Source organism: Raphanus sativus, chromosome 2, assembly GCF_000801105.2.
Source record: "Raphanus sativus cultivar WK10039 chromosome 2, ASM80110v3, whole genome shotgun sequence".
Lineage (NCBI taxonomy): Eukaryota > Viridiplantae > Streptophyta > Magnoliopsida > Brassicales > Brassicaceae > Raphanus > Raphanus sativus.
The window spans coordinates 3569351-3589409 of NC_079512.1; the positions used below are offsets into that span (position 1 = coordinate 3569351).

General features: G+C 36.9%; 2 protein-coding genes and 1 pseudogene across 2 annotated transcripts; 2 read left to right on the forward strand and 1 right to left on the reverse strand.

Annotated features, from left to right (window-relative positions):
- Window positions 1-4855: 4855 nt before the first annotated feature.
- On the reverse strand, window positions 4856-10709 carry LOC108842371 (protein PHYTOCHROME-DEPENDENT LATE-FLOWERING). Its single transcript, XM_018615263.2, has 13 exons — window positions 10595-10709; window positions 10332-10513; window positions 10159-10201; window positions 9998-10065; window positions 9831-9896; window positions 9412-9492; window positions 9159-9296; window positions 8978-9076; window positions 7549-8888; window positions 7140-7357; window positions 6908-7056; window positions 6671-6709; window positions 4856-6585 (listed from the first exon to the last, which is right to left on the reverse strand). Exons 2-13 carry the CDS (start codon window positions 10464-10466, stop codon window positions 5041-5043), a joined length of 3921 nt encoding a protein of 1306 aa, XP_018470765.2. The 5' UTR covers window positions 10467-10513; window positions 10595-10709; the 3' UTR covers window positions 4856-5040.
- A 181-nt stretch (window positions 10710-10890) lies between these two features.
- On the forward strand, window positions 10891-12761 carry LOC108816675 (40S ribosomal protein SA). Its single transcript, XM_018589244.2, has 5 exons — window positions 10891-11116; window positions 11589-11851; window positions 11935-12132; window positions 12224-12437; window positions 12519-12761. Exons 1-5 carry the CDS (start codon window positions 10981-10983, stop codon window positions 12587-12589), a joined length of 882 nt encoding a protein of 293 aa, XP_018444746.1. The 5' UTR covers window positions 10891-10980; the 3' UTR covers window positions 12590-12761.
- Window positions 12762-13584: 823 nt separating this feature from the next.
- On the forward strand, window positions 13585-14537 carry LOC108841350 (agamous-like MADS-box protein AGL61; annotated as a pseudogene).
- Window positions 14538-20059: the final 5522 nt, after the last annotated feature.

Below are 20059 nucleotides of genomic sequence, written 5' to 3' on the forward strand. Positions count from 1 at the left end.
AGTATCATAAACATACAGGCACATTATACATGAATAGCGTTGATTAGTAAAACCCAATTAAAAAAAATCGTCGAAACTCCGCATATCAGAGACACGTACGGTCCTCTGTGATATGAAATACGTGTAATACGTATGGTGTCCATTTCAAATATTTATTTTCTTAACATAAACTAAGATATGTTGTGCAATTTTGTTTAATTGGAAATGATAATGGTCGCTCTCATGACGCGTTGGTGAGCTGGTCCCAATTCCATGGTCAGTCTCTCCTTTCTAGTTGCGGATATTCTATATTTATTTTTAATGTTTATGAACTTCCAGCCATATAAATTTACTATTTTTAAATAATGCAAAGTTAACAGATAAATTACTCAACATGAAAACATAACAAAATCATGATTAATAATACTTGCTTACTATCAGATAAAAATACTTTAATACATGTATACATAAATTATTATAGAAAAAAAAATATGTTGATTAAAAACTGAAAATGTCGAGACTAAAATGGCAGCACATAATATATTAAAGTGTGTCGAAGGCTTTATTTAAACAAAAAGTAATAAATCAGACAAAATATTAATTATATCAAGGTGATTTATGTACGACGAAGGTCTAATCATTATATGCTCTAAATATATAATTATACAAGCGGAGAAGTTTGGTTGTTAAGTTTAATGAAGTTTTGTAGTAATATTGCAGGAGCTGCTTGGGTGATAAGAAACTCAGAAGGATCAGTTCAACTTCACAGTAGGAGGTCGTTTGGAGATGTCAAGTCAAGAGATGAAGCCCAGTTTCTTAGTGTGGTTTGGGCAATTGAAAGCATGGAGAGTCATAGATTTCTAAAGGTTCACTTCGCTCTTGAAGGAAGCATGTTTGTTGATGCAATAAACAGACCACATGCTTGGCCTTCTTTCAAGTTCAAAGTGAATGAAATTAGACTGTTGCTTAGGAATTTTTTGAGTTGGAAGATGCTAAGAGAGCCGTATGAATCTAACTTGGGGGCACGGTTCATTGCTTCCAGTGCAGTACTGGATTGTAGGTTTCAGTCCTATGTAGCTAGAGGTCAACCTTTCTGGTGTAAAAATGTTTTTGAGAAAGACCTTAGCGGTTGACTAGTTTAGATCGTGTGGTTTTTCAGTCTGCCCATTTTGTTTGGGTTCTTGTGTAACTCTGTTTTATAATGAATATCAAGTTGGAAAAAAAAAGTTTAATGAAGTTTATTAATTGCTTCCGACATGCTAATGATTGAGAAGTCGGTCGGTGTGTCCTGTTCTTTCCCTAAACCTTTTTCCCTGGACAAAGTCCTACCGTGACTATTCTGGAAACAAAAGAAATGAATAGAAAATAAACATAGAGGAATAAAATAGCAGGAATGAAATGAAATGGTTGTTTCTTCTCAAATTTAATAAGAAATATTTTTGTTCTTTATTTCTCTACAAAAAATGAATGAAAAGAAATGAGAAAGAAAATTTATTCTTTATAAAAATACATTATTCCTCGTCGTTCGTTGGTTATAAGAGCATTTAAAAGAAACTTTGTAACTTCAAATATAGAGTTTTTTGCTCTCCAAAAAAAATTTCAAAATTTTAAATTTAGAGTTTTACGGAGTAAAACTTCATATTTGAAGTTTCACTCCACAAAACTCTAAATTTGAAGTTTCATATTTTTATTTGCAATTTGATCCTTATAATTAATTACATCTCATATTTATGATTTTTAATTATTATTTTTGTCTATCATTTTAATCCTTAAAGTTTTTATATCTCATAATTGTTTCAGATTTATTTTTATAAATTCAAGTTTTACACATAAATTAAATAATTTTTTTAAAATAAAATGTATATTATTTTAAAACTGTAATTAGACAACAAGAATATTACAAAATAAACTTAATAATTTTGTTTAAAAGGGTACATGAAGAAATAATTATTATACATAATCAAATATTAAACGACAAACAAAATACCACATTGTATAATAATTATGTCTTCATGTACCCTTTTAAACAAAATTATTAAGGTTTTTCGAAAAAAACAAAATTATTAAGTTTCTTTTGTAATATTCTTGTGTAATTCTAGTTTTAAAATAACATTATAATAAAAATGCATAATTAAAATTAAACTACAAACAAAATACCACATTATTTCATACAATTATTAATAATTTTATGAAATAATCTGATATTTTGTTTGTAGTTTAATTTTTATTATATATCTATATCTATAATTTTATCTTTTAGTGTAAGATTTTATTAATTAATATTTCTGTAATATTTTTATATATGTGTTACTTATTTATAAAAGTTATATAGATTTACATTAATTATGATAAATACAAGGACCATGTAGTAAAATACAAATAGTTTTGAAGTTAAGTTTGAAATTTTGCTTTTGGAGAAAAACATTTGAAACTTCAAATATAAAGGTTTTGCAAACTCTAAAATATATAGTCTTTTGGAGATCCTCTATGTTAAAATGTTATTACCAATTTATAATTTTTAACAAGTAGGAGAAAAGTAGCCGTTTCGTTTGCCAAAAAAAAAATAGCTGTTTCGTTCAATTTTTTTAGATCTTCCACCTTTTTCGGTGTTTAGTTTTGCCGCAGGCACCAAGGAAAGATCTTTGTCTTCTTTCCTCCTTTTTTTTTTTTTGATAATGAACCCCGCTTAGCAGGTCATTCCCTGGACTCGGTCAGGCAGCGGTCCACTTCATCCGAGAGGGTATTAACCTGGGACGAAGCCCAGTACCACTAATGGTGACATAGAAGAGGCAGTTCGCCTCCGGCTGGCGTCGAACCCATGAGCATGACAATTGGCCCCCAAGATTCTAACCAGTAGAGCTACCTCATCCCGTAGAGCTACCTCATCGAGTTTCTTTCCTCCTTTTTTCTTAAGCTGTTTCATGTTATCTATGATCCATGAAAAATGTGGGTTTGTCGGGGTAGGAGTCCTTGGTGGTTTTGGTGGTATGGATTTCCGATGGTTCAAGTAGAAACCATTCCTCACGAGATGTGTATAGTGTCGTATTGCTCTCCTTTGTTGATCTATGGTTGTTTTTTCGACTTTGCTTTTGTTTTTTTTACATAGGCTTTGCGTGGTGTTTACTTTGTGGAAGTTCGGCATCGTCTAGAACGTTGTAGCAGGGTTGTTTGGTACTCTTGAGCACGGGCCTCAGAGCTGAATCTTCCAGCTTTGCGATTCTGGTGTTTAGATTTGATGTGGTGCAACAAACTCTGATGTGACGTTTGCAAAACCTCTCTCCATGTCTGGTCTCTGTGTTTGAGGGTATGTTTGCGCCCTTGCCTCGGTGTCATCGGCTCGGGTCTGTATATGCTTTACTTTTATGGTTTATCAAGTGGTTCTTGGTTGATTAAGCTAGCAGTTGTTCTGCTTCATGGTGCTTTTGGAAGTTCTAGTAGTGGTGAAGCTTTGTTTTGGATAATAATTTCCTCTCCGGTTCCCACTGAGTAAGTGTTTTGTTTTCAACTCCGGATTTCAACAGCAGGGGAAAAAAAAAGACTATTTTAACTGAATTAAGACTTGTTTCTGGCGACAGAGTTTTCTTGGCTCAATAGGTATTGGTGTGTTTTAAGTTTCTTAGCAACATTATGGAACTTTTTCCTTGGTGGCTTTATAACAACTAAACACTGACTCTTCCTAGACTATAATGGAACTGACACAAAAAAGCAGAACAGCTAACTACATGCCACTTTTCACAAAAAGAAGAACCACAATAAAAATGAGAGACAGAACCCGTAGGGGTGGGCACTTTACCCGATACCCGAAGTGGCACCCGAACCCGACCCGAAAAACCCGAACCGAAATCCGAACCGAAGTAGCAAAATACCCGAACGGGTATTGAATTATGAGAGATTGGATATCCGAACCCGAACGGGTAATACCCGAACCCGAATGGATATCCGAAAATAACCGAACTTATGTACTATTAACCATATATTCATAGTTTACTTCTCTAATTTTATTCAAAATACTTATATTAATTATACACATGGTTTAAAATTAGATAATATACATATAATTGCAAGAAAAGTGATTTTTTGCTCACTTAAAATGCTTAAAATGCATGTCCAAATTTTAGTTTCATGCATTAACAAAAGCTACAGCTAAAATTTTAAAACAATAATCAAATTAGTGTATTTTATTTTTAAGATTTTATCTTCAGATCATTCAATGTATTAAAAATAAAATATCAGTTAAGTAAAATTTATATTTTTTAAAAGAAAAAAACTTGAGAAATGAAGAAGTTAATTTTTTTTTGCAAAATCTAAATATCCGAAAACCCGACCCGAAATAACCGAACCCGAACTAAAAATACCCGAACCCGACCCGAAGTACAGAAATACCCGAACGGGTTTTATACTCCTATACCGAAATACCCGAAAATCCGAAATACCCGATCCGAACCCGAACGGGTATCCGAACGCCCACCCCTAAGAACCCGGTTAGATATTGGCTTGCTCAATGACCCGTTCTTTAAAATAAAATTCAACCAAGAACAGTTCGCGGAGACCTTCCAAACTGCAGCCAACACGACCAGAAAGTAAAACCAGAAGCCAAGCACCCGCAAAAACAAGATCGAGCAAACGGATAATAAACAAATCTCCAAAAATTACACAAGTCGTGGACATACACAACACTGAAGATCCCTACAACAGAGAAGAACAATGTTCTACCATATCACTTCACCAAACAAATTCGGTACATGAAAGAACAAAGTCCAAGCAAGTCTCCATCATCGAGAAGAAGGTAGATGACAAATATAGCATTAACAAATCCAGATAGCATGAAGCAGACAGTGGCTAGTGGTTACATAAACCTAATAATAGTGGCTAGCAGTTTCACTTGCAAATCACAAAGGATTGTTTACTTTCTCTACACAAAAAGCTTAATTATTTTATGTACACGAAAAACTTAAAACTGTGACACAAGTAAAACTTCAAATGCCTTACAACACATGTTTTGAAGATAAAATGGCTTTTCTTAAACTAATCATTAGGTTTCTTGATTAGGGATTATTAGTACTAAGCAGAGTTGTTGTTCTTGGGACCTTGAAGCTCCATTGGGGAATTGGCGATGCTACCCACAGATCCATGTGTCTGAGAACTTAGCTGAGGGCTCGCTGGACAAGCCTCGAGGTTGCTTGTGCTCATGGGGTGCTGCATCGTACCCGAGCTTATCTGAGGACTCATAGGGGTTCTTTGGTTCATTTGCTGGGGACTCATTGGAGTTCTTTGGTTCATTTGCTGGGGACTCATCGGAGTTCTCTGGCTCATTTGCTGGGGACTGGACTGTTGTAGCTGCTGCTGTGTAATTCCACCTGATGGGGAGCTTACTTGGGGTGGTGATAGCACTGACTGAAGAGGGGAGGCTGTTGACTGTTGCTGCTGCTGTGGTTGTTGAGGCAGCTCATGTTGTTGTAGCTGCTGCTGCTGCTGCTGCTGAGACTGAGTTGGCTGCTGTAATTGTTGCTGATGCTGCAACTGTTGCTGTTGGGGTTGCTGCTGCTGCTGCTGCTGGAGTTGCTGTTGATTCATGTAAGGATTCATTCCAGGCATCAGCTTAGGTGGGCCCATGTTACCCATAGCTCGCTGCAGGTTAGCTCGGTTTAATGTATTCTGATCCATCATGGAAAGAGCAGCAGAGCTGGGGTGCATCTGCCTGGCACCTGACACGCCACTCATCCCGGCTTGGGGAGCACCCATTACACCTCCTCGGTTCGCCAACCTAAGATTTGTAAACACAGCAGCACTCTGTTGTGGTGTTAAGGCACCAGATCGGAGTTGCTGGCTTATAACATTCAAATTTGATGCTGGATGGTTCATCGGATTCTGCCCCATATTATTGATGCCAGGAAGAGACATTGATGATGAGATTCCGGTTCCTCCAAGCCCTCTTCCTGCCATATTCATTTGGTTCCCAAAAGCCCCAAGCGCAGCAATACTGTTCCCCATGCTTCCCATTCCCATACCCATGCCTACACCTGACCCCTGTTGCCCCATCATTATCTTCCTCTGAATCGCCGCGTGGTGCTGTAGCATCTGCAGTTGATGAGGCGAATGGTTGTTAGTCAGCGGCATGCCAGAGCTCTGGCTCATCGAGTTGATAGCTGATAGAGGATTTGTAGGCAACATCATAGATGCTGCTCTCTGCATTTGTGGATGCTGCTGTTGTGTAAACATCGACTGTTGATTTCTCTGCTGTAGCTGTGATGACAGTAGCGGTGACTGCTGTGGGTCATGCTGTTGTTGTTGCATAGGCATGGAGACACCACCAGACAACAGTCCTTGAGACATTTGCAAGGCCTGAGAATTTGTCGGAGGAAGCATCCTTGCGTTTGCAAGAACGTTCTGTGTTGAGTTCATAGGTGCACTTCCAGCATTCCCTTGTTTCGATGCCTCACTGTGCGCTTGTCCAGCAACCCCGTCTCCATACTGTTGCATTTCATTTGCAGAGTTACCTCTTGGAACACCGCCCGCAGAGTTCGGTTGGCTGCTGCTTGGACCAGCATCCCCACGACTTGGCTTTTCCTGAAGATGTTCATCGATGCGGTATCCTTCACGGACCATCTGCATAGGCATATAAATCAATCTGTAAGTAGCTTTCTCTTCGAACCAAGATCTTGACATATTCCATTCAGAATTTGAGAATTACCAGTGATTTAAATTGAGCGGCAAGTAGATCGGCGATGTGCTGTAACAGAGTGAGGACAAATAAACAAGTCAGCATAGTTTCCATAAAACAAACATGCTCTAAATTACACAAAGCGTTCACAACAGTGACTTAAACGTGAAGAACATGACACAACAACCAACAAACGATGATGAATGGTAATGTCAGCAATACATTCAATGTTCGTGCATGCAAGTTATACTTTCCCAGTGAACTTACCGTATTGGGCAATGCTAGCATATGATCTTCAGATGGAAAACCATCACCATCATCTATTTCCCCTTGATACCATGCTACTGTCCCGTCGACGGGCTTCTCTGACATCACCAGTCTTGTTACTATTTTAGGGACGGCTGCAGCCACATTACCTGAAAATATGGAGTGAAGAGACGATAAAAAAAAGAGAGAAATGTATTAACCGCCAGGTATCTGGTTAGAGAAGAAAACCAACCTTGCATTACACGCTCCATCCGAAGGAAGTTTATGACTCTTGTCTTGCATGTATTCATGCTGCCACCAAGAATAGATTTTGACAAGGCTTTCTCCTCGTCTTTGAAGTCCTCGTTGTTAGACAAGCCAGAAAAACAAACCATCAGACGCTGAGGAACATAGGAGCGAGGTCTTCGAGAGTAATCATCCACCTTATGCTTTTTGCAGTTTAGTTGGTACCTAGAAATAGACAAAAAAAAAAATTCCATGACATACAGCATTAAAAACGTGTTCATGCAGAAACAGATAAACTTAATTTTGTATAGATGAAATGAGATAAGGAGGAAAAGTATAGCTGGCATATAGTTCAAGCAAACCACTAGCCACATGAAGAAGAATTAAAAAAAAAAAAACAGGTTTTATAATCATACCTTGCAGCAACTCGTTCAATCTTTGAGAACCTGTCGAGGATTGCGTGATCGCCCACAGTTTGGTTTCCAACTGAAGGACCAACAGCATTGGCACTCACAGTATTGACACTAACAGGAGAGCCAACAGTGTTTATAGCTTGTGTCATAGGATGAGAATTTGTCCTCCGTTTTGCAACCATCTGGTGTTGTCTTTGCTGCTGCATAGCATCATTAGGACTAGAAACCACTGACTGAGTAGCACCAATAGCAGGAATAGAAGAAACAGCCTTGTCCTTTTGAGCTGCTGCAACTGCTCCATAGTGGGTTCCCATTGAACCACCAGAGAACTCGCCAGACTTCGATGAGAGTGGGGACTGTGGTTGACCACCTGCTGATAAACGAGGGCTTTGAGCCGATATCCTTCTACTGAATTGTTCTTCTTTTCTCAGATCTTTTTCAATCTTCTGGACTGGATTCACATTCCAGGACGCTTGAGGGTAATTCGATCTCAACAGTCCATTAGGAGGCATCCTTGACTGCATACGCGGATCCAAATTATTTGCATCGCTTCCCACCCCTGGCATATCGTTTCTGATATTACCATCAACTTTACCAATCTCAAACGGCTCCTCTTTCGAAGTGTAACGCATTGTTTGTGAAGCTGGAAACTGCATCGGTGGACCACCTTCCTGATTCATAACTCCTTCAATTTGCTGAGGCGAAAACCTCTGAATACTTTGATTTGGATACTGACTACTTCTGCCTAGCAAATCTGGTTGTAGAAGCGCATTTTTCCAACTTGTATCGGTTCCCTGAATGCCATCCACGCGTTGCCCCAGCTGTTGCTGTGGAACCCCATGAGGACCCATGTGTGAAACTCTTGTCCGCTTATTCGAACCAGGCATAGAAGACTCTTGTCCTTCCTGACTCTGTCTCTTTCTTTGAAAAGATGCACCAGGGTTCATACCATCAGAGCCATAAGGCAACATCGCATCTAGTCCTCCAGGCGAAGCTCCAGAGATATTGGCAGAATTGGATCCTTGATCTTGCACGTTTCTCATATTTCCATTTCCCAGGTACCTTTGATGCTGAGGTGGTACCAAAGGCAGTGAGGAAGCTGACGCATCTTGCACGGTCTGATTTCTTAATCCCGCCAGCATATTAGTACCAGGATTTTGAATAGCCTGGTTGCTGTGGGTTTGATGCATTAGCAAATGTCCTGGCATAATTCCACGCTCTGAGCTTTCTGGAAGCCGATCAATGCAAACCTTTTTCCCATGACTCTTGTTCAGAGACATGACAGTCGCTTCTGTCATTTGCATCAGTCTCTTTCTCCGTAAAGTAGAAAGAGACAAATCGAGCTGTGGAGCATAAACAAAACCTCTTTAGATATTATAAAAGCAACTGAGAAGAAGGGAAAGCACAAATAGTAACTTTAAAGAGCTATTACCTTAGCGGTCTCAGGGTTTTTACTCAGCCTATCAAGCCTGGGAACAGGATCCAAACAAAGTTCAGGTTGTATGGCTTTTAATATTCTTGATTCCACTTCCTACAGTTAAATATAAGGATTAGTACAGAGAAGTTTCAATGCTCAGATACTCGACCTGTAATCCAAGAGTGACCGTGATTACCATGTGATCACCATATGTCCATGAGCTGTCCGACATTGATGGAATATCTTTTACCACATTTTCAAGTGACATCTTAAGGCGCACTTTATTTATCACGGGAGAGGCTTGCTCTGGAGTACGTTTCCGATAGTCATGCACCTACAATAGCATGTACCAATTTTTTAAACAACATGAATAACAACTTACTTCGACAAGATGACAGGTCATAGAAGGTATTAGGCTCTATTCAAATAAATGACTGAAGAAAACTCACCTCGCATATGACTGCTCCATCCACAAATTTGCAAGGTATATCTTCCAAAATGTCACTAGGAAGTCGGCAAGCCTCAATAGCCTATAAAAAGCAACCAGAGGAAATAAAATCACTTAGCCAGTAGAATGATAACTCGAGCAAGTCAAGTGTTTGATTTGGATTGAATAAACATCAATCTCACCTCTTCCAAATTACTACAGAAAAAATATGATTTACACTTGGCATAACATCCCAACTATTAGTGTTACAAGTCGTAATAATTTCTTGAAACCAAACTTGAACAAACAACAAAGAATACACACATCTAAGTGGCTCTCATTAACAATGCAAAGTCAAAAACTTTAAGCTATATTTTCGACTCATGTAGGAAAAAAAACACTCTTTAATAATTTACAAATCTTCATGCGAAATATACTCACCGAAAGTAGAGTCTCTGAAGCTCTATCATACGGATGTAAGGCCTTAGGAGCATCTCGAAAGGATGCCTGGTTCACAGAAAAAAACAAGAATTGTTAGCTGTGAAGGATTTTAAAAATTCAAAAAAGAAAAAAAAAACAAGAAACCTGATTGAGTTCTAAGTTTATACCTCAGAGGAGGGTTTCCCTAAAGAGTACCCATTCAAATAGAGGCTCAATACGAAGGAAACTTCATGGTCTGCAAAGAAAGACATAAATGCACTCAAATTTTCAACACAAAGCTCTCGAGTGTTCATAAGGTGTTCGCAAGTGTAGCTGCTTAGATGCTAACCTGGAGATATATCAGGCAAAGATGTTTGGCTTTCAACAATGGTCTGAAGCAAAAAAGAATAAAATTTAGCAAATCTATTATCACAAGGCGAACATGGTAAAAAACGAATAAATACTTCAATTTTCACTTTATTAACCGGTCAAAAAATTTAGAAACTAAATAAAAGCGCACACCTTTGGTTTCGCTGATAGAACTCCGATTGATTTCGGATTCAGAGGCTCTGGAGAGTCAGGAGGAGCAGGCGGTTTTGAAGAAACCCTCTGCCTGAACTTTCTACCGATCTTCGATATCTTAAACGTGACTCCCATTGAATCCTCCTCTCTCCACAGATCAAAGCTCAACACGTCTTTGAGTACTGCAACCAAAAAACGAAATTAAAAAACGATAAGAGAACCCAAAATTGGAGAAACCTAGTCAAAATTGAAGAAATTGATACCTTATGAAGAGAGATCGGAAGAGATCATTAGGGTTCTTCTAGCTTCTACCAGGTCAGCCCAGAAAGAGAGAAATAAAACGAAGTCTGAGAGAGAGAGAGAGACAGAGAGAGAGAGATATTTTTGCAAACAACACACTTGGAAGTTGGTTTAAGAACTACAAACCGGTAACTAAACCAGCAATTAACGGTTAAGTTCGATTTAATTAATTCCCGGTTCGAATTAAATTAAACCGAGGGTAAAATAGACTTTTAACAAATTAGGGTTTTGCTTGAGATATAATAATGATGTCTCCCTCCCTCGCGGCTTCTCGCCTCTCGTCTGGATTTATACACTGCAAAAGCTAATCTCGGCGATTAGGTCTCTTGAGAGGAAGAGCGAAGAGAAAATGGCGACTAATGGATCTGGACAGCTGTCGCAGAAGGAAGCTGACATCAAGATGATGTGTGCCGCTGAGGTTCACCTCGGAACCAAGAACTGTAACTACCAAATGGAGCGTTACGTCTTCAAGAGACGCAACGACGGTAAAACAACTTCTCCTCCTCTTTTTTTAAAAAAATGTTTACTTTTTTCGCGTATGTGCGTTTGTAGATGGTTTTAGAGCATCGAGATTCTGTTTTGTGTAATGGTATGTTGGGTTTGTATGTTTTTGTGTGTTTAGATGTGTTTTGTGACTTGTGGGTCAGTTAAGTTCTTGTCACCGTGTATGAATAACTATAGATTACAACAAAAGTGATGGTCTTTATGTGTATTTGCTTGTGTTCTTGTTCAGTCTAGTGGTTTCTGTCTGTCTTAACATAATTATTAGGACATATGTTTCATTTGGTAACTAATTGGAATATAATTAAGACAATGATGTCCTGTGGGTTCTCTTGTTTACTGATGTTTTTGTTTATTAATATTAATATATATAATTTTATGTAATATTCTTATTTTTGGTTGGTTTGAATTTGGCATTAATTCTTATGTTTGATGTTTTTTTTATCCTCTTGTCAGGTATTTACATCTTTAACCTGGGCAAAACATGGGACAAGCTGCAGATGGCTGCTAGGGTTATTGTTGGTATTGAGAACCCACAGGACATCATTGTTCAGTCAGCTAGGCCCTATGGTCAGAGAGCTGTCCTCAAGTTCGCTCAGTACACTGGAGCCAACGCCATTGCTGGAAGGCACACCCCTGGTACCTTTACCAATCAGATGCAGACCTCTTTCAGCGAGCCTAGGCTGTTGATTCTTACCGATCCACGCACCGACCACCAGGTAAAAAAAAAAGCTTTTTATAAAAAAGGTTGTATTTAACTGATGGTTTTTTTGTCTTGACTTGAATCTTGTGTGTATTGCAGCCCATCAAGGAAGGTGCTTTGGGAAACATTCCAATCATTGCTTTCTGTGACACTGATTCTCCCATGAGGTTTGTTGACATTGGTATCCCCGCCAACAACAAGGGAAAGCACAGCATTGGTTGTCTCTTTTGGCTTCTTGCCCGCATGGTCCTTCAGATGCGTGGAACCATTCGCCCTGCTCAGAAGTGGGATGTCATGGTAAGAGGAATATCATTTCTTTTGATTTTATTTCTCTTCTGTTCATGTTTGGTGTGTGACTTTTGTTTATATTGTTGTTTGTGTTGTACAGGTTGACCTGTTCTTCTACAGAGAGCCAGAGGAGGCTAAGCCAGAAGATGAGGATGAAGTTGCTCCTCAGGCAGAGTATGGACTACCTGCTCCTGAGTATGGAGGTGGTGGTGACCAGTGGACCACTGCTGCCATCCCTGATGCCGCATGGCCTGGAGAAGGTCAGGCGCCAATCGCCGCTGCTCCTGCCGGTGCTTCATGGAACGATTCCAGCGGTGAGTAGTGACCGATATTACCAATGTATTATATCTATGATCTTGATTTTAATGGTCTGTTATTTGGGTTTTTCTTTCCAGCTGCTCCAGCAGCAGAAGGTGGATGGGACACTGCTGTGCCACCCACAGCTGCAGTTGGCGGTTGGGAGTGAAGTTGATGAGCCTTTTACAATGGTTATAGACATGGTTTTTAGTTACTGTTGGGGATTGAAGAGTTCTTAAACTGCAATTGTGTTTCTCTTTTTTGCACTCTTTTCTTTCAAGACAAAAAAACATTAGATTTTTTGCACTTTTTGTTTTGAATGAAACTTCTACTATTATCTATCTCGTATGGTCTTAATTGAGCTTCTGGTTCTTTATATCAACTCTGTACGTTCTGATCAATCAAAAGTTTATAAATTTATTTAAAGAATTGAAGCTGAGAATCTTCCGCGGTGAGAAGGAGGACCTCGAAGCTCTGTCCTTAGATGATTTGGTTGATATGGAAACAGTTTTCTGCAAATGAGAAGGCCATGGAGCATATGGGGGGATCATGGACAGCAAGCTCAGTGCGCCATAAGGATCATGTGAATGTTCCTATGTCCTAACCTTGGTTAACTCTCCTCACACAGGTGATTGATTGAAATGCAATGTTGATGGGTCATAGAGAAAAAGATGGAGAGATGTGCCACTGACAAGGGAGAAGAACAGCTGTTTAAGAGTCGAGACATCAGTTAAACACAAGAAGAACCATTACTCATTTGTACATATAGAGCACACCAAAGATTATAGTTGTGTTTTAATTACAGCTTGTTGTGGATAACCATATAAAATCTAATTGATCACATAGTACAATACTACTAGTTGTTAATCTCAACCTACATAGGGGTATGTCGTTGTTAGCTATGGCAACTTACATTCAAAATGAAACCACAAGTAGTCTTTAATACTGACTAATTGACCCAAGGTTTTCTCCACTAATCATTTTTCAAATCTAAATTAATCCATCAACCTTGCTTCGAGTGGTTAATTAAATAAAGACAATTTGATATAGAGCGAGGAAAATTAATTAGAACGGAAGACATTGAGATTTGTGGATGAATTTTTCACGTGTAAAAACCCTTTGTAATAAATACTGATACGCATATATTTGATTGATTACGTAGCATATATATGCATCATCATTTATTAGTTTCTTTAAACAAACAAGCAAAATAGAATATGGTAAGTATATCTCGTCAATCATGGAAACAATATCACAAACTTAGATTAACAAAAAGGTTTTTAAGGAATCATCCCATAATCAAGTTAAATTATTGAGACGTGCATTTAATACCACACAATAACATATATTATGAAGAAGCTTCAATTCCTTAAAAGAAAATTTTGCTATATCATAATATCATCTCTCATCATTCTTTGTCGCCAATATGGAGAACGGAGAAGCCACACCTACCCCTTGCTTGCTCTCCACGGGACAACAAAAGCCCATGCCGACGATACCTAACGTGGCGAGGAAGCAACGAAAAGAGAAGAAAGTGCAAAACCCTAAAACCACGAAAGGCCGGCAGAGGATAGAGATCAAGGAGATCAAAGAGGAGAACCGAAGGCAAGTGACGTTTTCGAAACGCCGAACGGGGCTTTTCAAAAAAGCGGCCGAGCTGAGCGTCCTCTGCGGCGCGCAGATCGGTATCATAACGTTTTCGCGTTGCGATAGGGTCTACTCGTTTGGCAACGTGGGGACACTGATAGAAAAGTACCTGCGCAAGTCTCCCGTGACGTTGAGGTCGAAGTTTAGTGATGACGTGGCAACCGGAGGAGGGGAGGAGGATGGTTGTATGTGGTGGGAGAGGGCGGTGGAGAGCGTACCTGAGGAGGAGATGGAAGAGTACGTGAAAGGGTTGAGTGGTTTAAGGGAGAATCTGTGGACGAGGATCTGTGAGTTGGGTGGTGATCCGACGGTCCAGATGAATGCTCAGGCGTTTCCGGATCTGATGGCTCCGGTTGACTGGAAAATGATTGATGAGAATCTGACGATTAGGAACGATCAAGATCAAGCAGGTAAGTGGATATATGGACTTTGAGGCGATTCCGTTTCTGTCTCAAAACCGTAGGCAGTGAAAGTGTTTGCTTTGATATATTTACAGTTCGGTGTTCTATATGTTTATCTAAATTATTTACATTGGTTTAGTTACCTTTAAGGCTTTAACTCATGGTTTTTAGTGAAGTGTTTTCTTTTTTAGTGAAATCGATTTATGGTTCTATTACAAATTATTAAAAAGAATATTAAGACAAATCTACTACCGGAATTTTACTTTGACCTGTGAACATTTACATTTAACAATTTTATTGTCCTGTTATGATTATTTTATGAAGATTAGCATATAATAGTTGTACAACAATAACTTTTCCATTGATTTGCATAATTACTAATACTGTATATAGCTTTATCCGAGATTTAAAATGTAGAATTTCCAAAGATATATTTCTTGGTGTAATGACATCAATAAACCATTAATCAAACAATTTAAGAAAACCTTCCACATTGAATTGAATTTGTTAAAGATTGATACAAACTTGTATTAAGTGGACAATGAAATATTTCTAGTATATTTTATCAAAAAAATATATATATATATATATTTCTAGTATATGTGGTTCAATATTTTTTTTTGACATCAAAAGGCTGATATGTGGTTCTTGTAAGAGCCATTATTATGACATTAAAATGATGTTCTTGTAAGAGCCACTATTAGATCAAAACATGAACTTTGAAGGGAGACAAAACTTGTTGTCCAAAAAAAAAAGAAGGGAGACAAAACTTAAAAGTGGAAGAAAAATTAAAAATTAATTATGATGTTGAAACTTAGAGATAGAGTTGAATAAGCTCATCGCTAACTACAGAAGGAGAGAGAACACCAAGGTCAGTGAAGAGTAGCGTCAAGTACTGAAGTGGAGTATAGTCTCGAGCCGACCTTTCTACTTCCACCTTTGCAGGAATCTTTACACCAAACTCGATCGGTCTCAGCGCCGGCGCCATGTCCTTTTGGTCTAATGGATAAAGCCTAGCAAACTGCAAATACACAATCATTAACTTGGATCTTTAAAGAACAGTTTTGGTTACCTTGTAACTCTCTGCGGCGACATAAACCGGTTTGTTCATGCTGTGAACAACGAGTGCGATCTGGTAAGTTCCCACTCATGTTTCATCCGACCTTCCCTCTGTAACGTTTTCATCTAAAAAGGGTTCATCAAGATGCTACTTAATGAGAATATAGTAGGAACAAGTCTGGAACCTGTGCAGAGATCGGATTGGTATAAGATTATATTGTACAAATATAATGAAAAAACTAAATATTAAGTAAAATTTATATTTTTAATTGTAGCAAAATATAATATGTTTAGTTCATTAAAAATGTCTAGGATTATGTTATTTAAGAATATTTTTGTAATTATTTGTTCAAAGTATTCTTGTGTGGTAAAATTAGTTTTCATAAAAGTATCATTTAATGTTTTAAAAATAAAAAACAGTCTTTTAAACTTTTTTTCTTGAGAAACTATTTTATATATGTAAAATGTTTTTATGTACATTTTTAGTTTTGTTTTAATTATAAATATTATTAATGAACAAATATTATAATAATGAATAAACCATTTCAATAATACTAATTATAAAATATTAGTATTCAACTAAAGTATCTTGGTTTATCTAATCGATTTATTTTCTGTAATTATCTGAGAAAATATATAGATATAAGGTAAATATTTTTATTACTTTGAAAATATATTTATATTGCTTAATATTATGTTTTAAATGAAATATTTATTTTAAAAAATATTATTTGAGAAGTCAATTTCCTATGTGTCGCACTCGCATTAACTCTCACGGTGGTTTTGATTACGATGATACTCTTAATGAATTAAAAATATTATTACATATAATTATTATATTAAACTGATTTTACCTTTTTAATAATTTCTATTAATTAGAAATTTCCTTTTTAGTTAACATATAATTAAAAAAAATTATAATTAAAAAGCGAATTTACAATCAAATAATATATTTATATATAATGTGATTATGTTTTAAAGGAAATATTTATTTTTCTTAATATTAAAATTATTTTTTGTTAACTTTCCTTTTTATGAAATCACGTTATATATAGATAGATAAGTTAACATTAATTCTTGCAGTTGTTAGGGCTCGTATACGAAGATTCATTCATCTCCTTTGTTCATAGCCGTTCTCATTGCTGCTTTAGGATTCTTAATGGCGACGTCACATGAGAGCGTCAAGTGTATTTGCAGTGATAAGAAGGTTGTAGAAGTTGATCCCAAGACATGGAAGTCCAAGTGCGGCACGTTTCAGTGCTTGAAGGATATTCTGGACGTGTTGAAATCGGATACGTTCTTTGAAGGTGTTGATGTGATGAGCTTCAGTTCTCTGAAGCTGATTGCTAAACACGTGAGCACTAAGAGCCAAGCTTTGCAGTTAGTTTGTGTTTTTGCTGATCGGCTGAAGTTTCTTCTGGACCCGAAGAGAAGATCGCTTGTGGAGAAGATGATAGAGAAAATCGCAGATGGGTTTGAAGTAAACAAGTGCTTTGATCAAGACGAGATGTTTGAGTTCATATATGAACTCCTCGATAACGGGGTTAACAACCGGAGTGTTTTCCCTGGAGATAACGCTACTATGATCAGTGGGTTTGCTCTGGAGGTACTCCATAAAAGAACGGAGAAAGGAGAAGTTAATCTAGAGCTGATAGATCCGTTTTTGCCTCTTGTTATGGGATGCCTGAGCAAACAACCTATTATTCTGTCTTCAGCTCTTAGAGGTTTGAAATCTTTACTAAGATTCCCACTGCCTTCACTCAGGGAATACTTTCAGGCATTGGGAAAGAAGGAAATGACAAGCTCTCTGTCTTTGGTAGCAACCTTGTACATGGTGGCTGCACATCTTTGCTTCGTGCTAAAGGAGCACACCTCAAACGTCCTTGAGCGTGACCTCACAGAAAACATGGTATATGTGCTCTCCGCTCTTCATTCTCGGATCGGGCAGCTTGATCAAGCAACCTGCAATGAGTTGTGGCTCAGTCTAGGGGAGAATGAAAAGGAGATGTTCCGTAAAGCCTTCAAGGTGCTTGATCTAGAGAAGGAAGGAGCGTCTACGGATTTCCTCTCTGGTAATGAGCGTGACATAAGAAAAGAGCTGATTGGAAACTTGCTCAAAAGAATGGGGGAGCTTGCTCTTGAGAATGAATCTGTTGAGATGAGAGTTGTGTTCAGTGTTTATAAAGAGTTTAGTAAAGAAGAAGAATGCCATTTATATGCTTGGGAAGTTATGTTTCCGTTGTGCAAAGTTTGTGAAGGTTTTGCAGGGGAAAACATCTCGGTGGAGCTGAAAGAACTAGGAGAGAATGTGCGAGACAGTTTAAGCTTGGCCAACCAAATCTTTGGGGAAGTCTACGGTGGAATAAGAGAAGGATTGCTGGCAAATGTAAAGAAGAGAGCTCGAGAAGAGCTGGGGAAAGCTGCCTGAATATGCTATTGTCAAGTCAATTCCAAAGGATTAGTTTACATTTTATTCTTATGAGTTATTAACTTAGCTTATTCTTATAAGTTACTAGGGTCGGCCCGCCCTACAGGCGGGATGTGAACTATAAAATTATTTCAACGGTTAATATACAAATTAAAAACATTAAGATTTGGATACTGAAATTTTAGGTATGTATATCCGGATCCGGACCAGTTATATATTTCTTAAATATTTAAACATAATTATATCTATATATGTATACTATAAATATTTAGTTTAAAATGTCTATTTTTATTTTGTTTAACATTTAATATATACTTATTTTAATGTGATGTGTTCTAATTTTTATTTGATGTATATGTTGTGAGACCATACTATTATAATTATTATTTATATTTTTTGTTGTGGGTTTTTAGTTTGATGAAAACATAATTTTATTACAATTGACCAATTTCCTATACAGTATAGTTTTATTTTAGAAATGAGAATATCCAAATATGTTTTATTTGTTTATTTATATTTGATCTAACTTGTATTGTCAATGTTTTTCCCTTTTATATCATCTATATGTGTAATTATAAAGATTTATACATCATATAAGTTTTTTTATTCTACTTCATCTATTCCTATTCTTAGAAGAAATAAGATTAATCTTCTATGTCACTTGATTGGATTTTGTAAGTTATTCTATAACAGTGATTTTTATTTATATTTAAGTTTATTAATATTTTTAAAAGCATTAATACATATAGAACTTATAGAAATTTCATTTGTGAAAACATAGTTAAAATATAATATATATTTTTAAATTACTTTTGTTTGTATTTATAATCATACATTTGCAAGTTAAACTATAACCATAAAATAAATAATTATATTCCACGAACGGGTTATGAGCCTCACAAAATTTGGAGTATTTTAAAGCTGGAAAAGAAAAAGAAAAATTGGAGTATCTTATATATTTGATAATATATCCAAGGTTTGAGAATACCCATAAGCGTATGGACATTGTATAGTCAGAAAGCTTGAAGTTGTGGTTGCTCCGGGTAATGCCAATGGTCGCTGGCCTCACCTGCTCGCCGACGAATAGTTTGCTAACCCCACAAGACGCTGCCTTTTTCAGAGAGATGAAGAGATCGCGATCTCCGGAAGATTATATATTTTACCGGAAACGACGCATCGAAGGTTTATATATATAAGGATCTAGCAGACGAAGAGCGCAATAGGTTGATTCGTAGTGGGATGGAGAATAAAGACGATTTAAGATTAAACCACAAACACCGTTACAGAATCTAGAAAGTTTCAGCGCCAAATGAAAACAGACGAAAAACACGAAGGAGAACATCTGTTTAGGGATTCTGTAGAACAGTGTCGATGGGCCTAGTGCCGAAGAGCATTTCATTTGCGCTGGACGAAGCCCACTGCGAAGTCCATTTCGAGAGAATAAAGTTTAAGTGATACGATGCGTATCTGATGTGTTAACTCGTGAGACTTCTAATTTCTGACGTGGACGCTGATGTGTCAGCAGGAGAGATTCAACTCTCTTTTATATATATAGATTAGCGTAGCTAAAACAATGGTTAAAACAATGGTGGTGTTTGAATTAAACATCAATTTTTGCAAGTGATACATATTAAGTCATTTATTTAAGTGAAGTAAAATATTTTTACATCATTTATAAGTAATACAAAATATAAAATAAATGATTTAAACTAACCTTTTTGTAGTTAGGTAAAGAGTTAGTATTTCATTCAACTCAACATCGCATCAAGCAAATATTCAATAAAGTTCAAATATTTGGGAGACTAAACAATCATTTTAAGGTTAACTAGATTCCAAAAGGCGGATATATTTTTTTGTTTTACATTTTTTCAAAAAAAATTAATTGTTATATTTATCTTTTTATCATATTTGTGTTTTTATTTGTATAATATATTTTTTAAATGATTAATAATTTTTTTTAATAATTATATTAAAATAGTTGGAATACACCTATATTAATAGGTCATGTTCTTGTTTTAATAGTATTGATGCAAAAAATGATCAAGTTGAAACTAAGCTTGCATCACGTTCCAAAACACACCAATTCATCTCAAAAAGCATAAAA

Excerpts from the sequence above, each read along its gene's own strand:
- LOC108816675 (XM_018589244.2), top strand. The coding sequence starts at position 10,981 with ATGGCGACTAATGGATCTGGACAGCTGTCGCAGAAGGAAGCTGACATC. Across the intron at positions 12,133-12,223 it reads CTCAGAAGTGGGATGTCATG|GTTGACCTGTTCTTCTACAG; the intron begins GTAAGAGGAATA and ends TGTGTTGTACAG. Across the intron at positions 12,438-12,518 it reads TTCATGGAACGATTCCAGCG|CTGCTCCAGCAGCAGAAGGT; the intron begins GTGAGTAGTGAC and ends TTTTCTTTCCAG.
- LOC108842371 (XM_018615263.2), bottom strand. The coding sequence starts at position 10,466 with ATGGGAGTCACGTTTAAGATATCGAAGATCGGTAGAAAGTTCAGGCAG. Across the intron at positions 9,493-9,830 it reads CTTCAGAGACTCTACTTTCG|GCTATTGAGGCTTGCCGACT; the intron begins GTGAGTATATTT and ends TGCTTTTTATAG. Across the intron at positions 7,057-7,139 it reads GATGGAGCGTGTAATGCAAG|GTAATGTGGCTGCAGCCGTC; the intron begins GTTGGTTTTCTT and ends CCATATTTTCAG.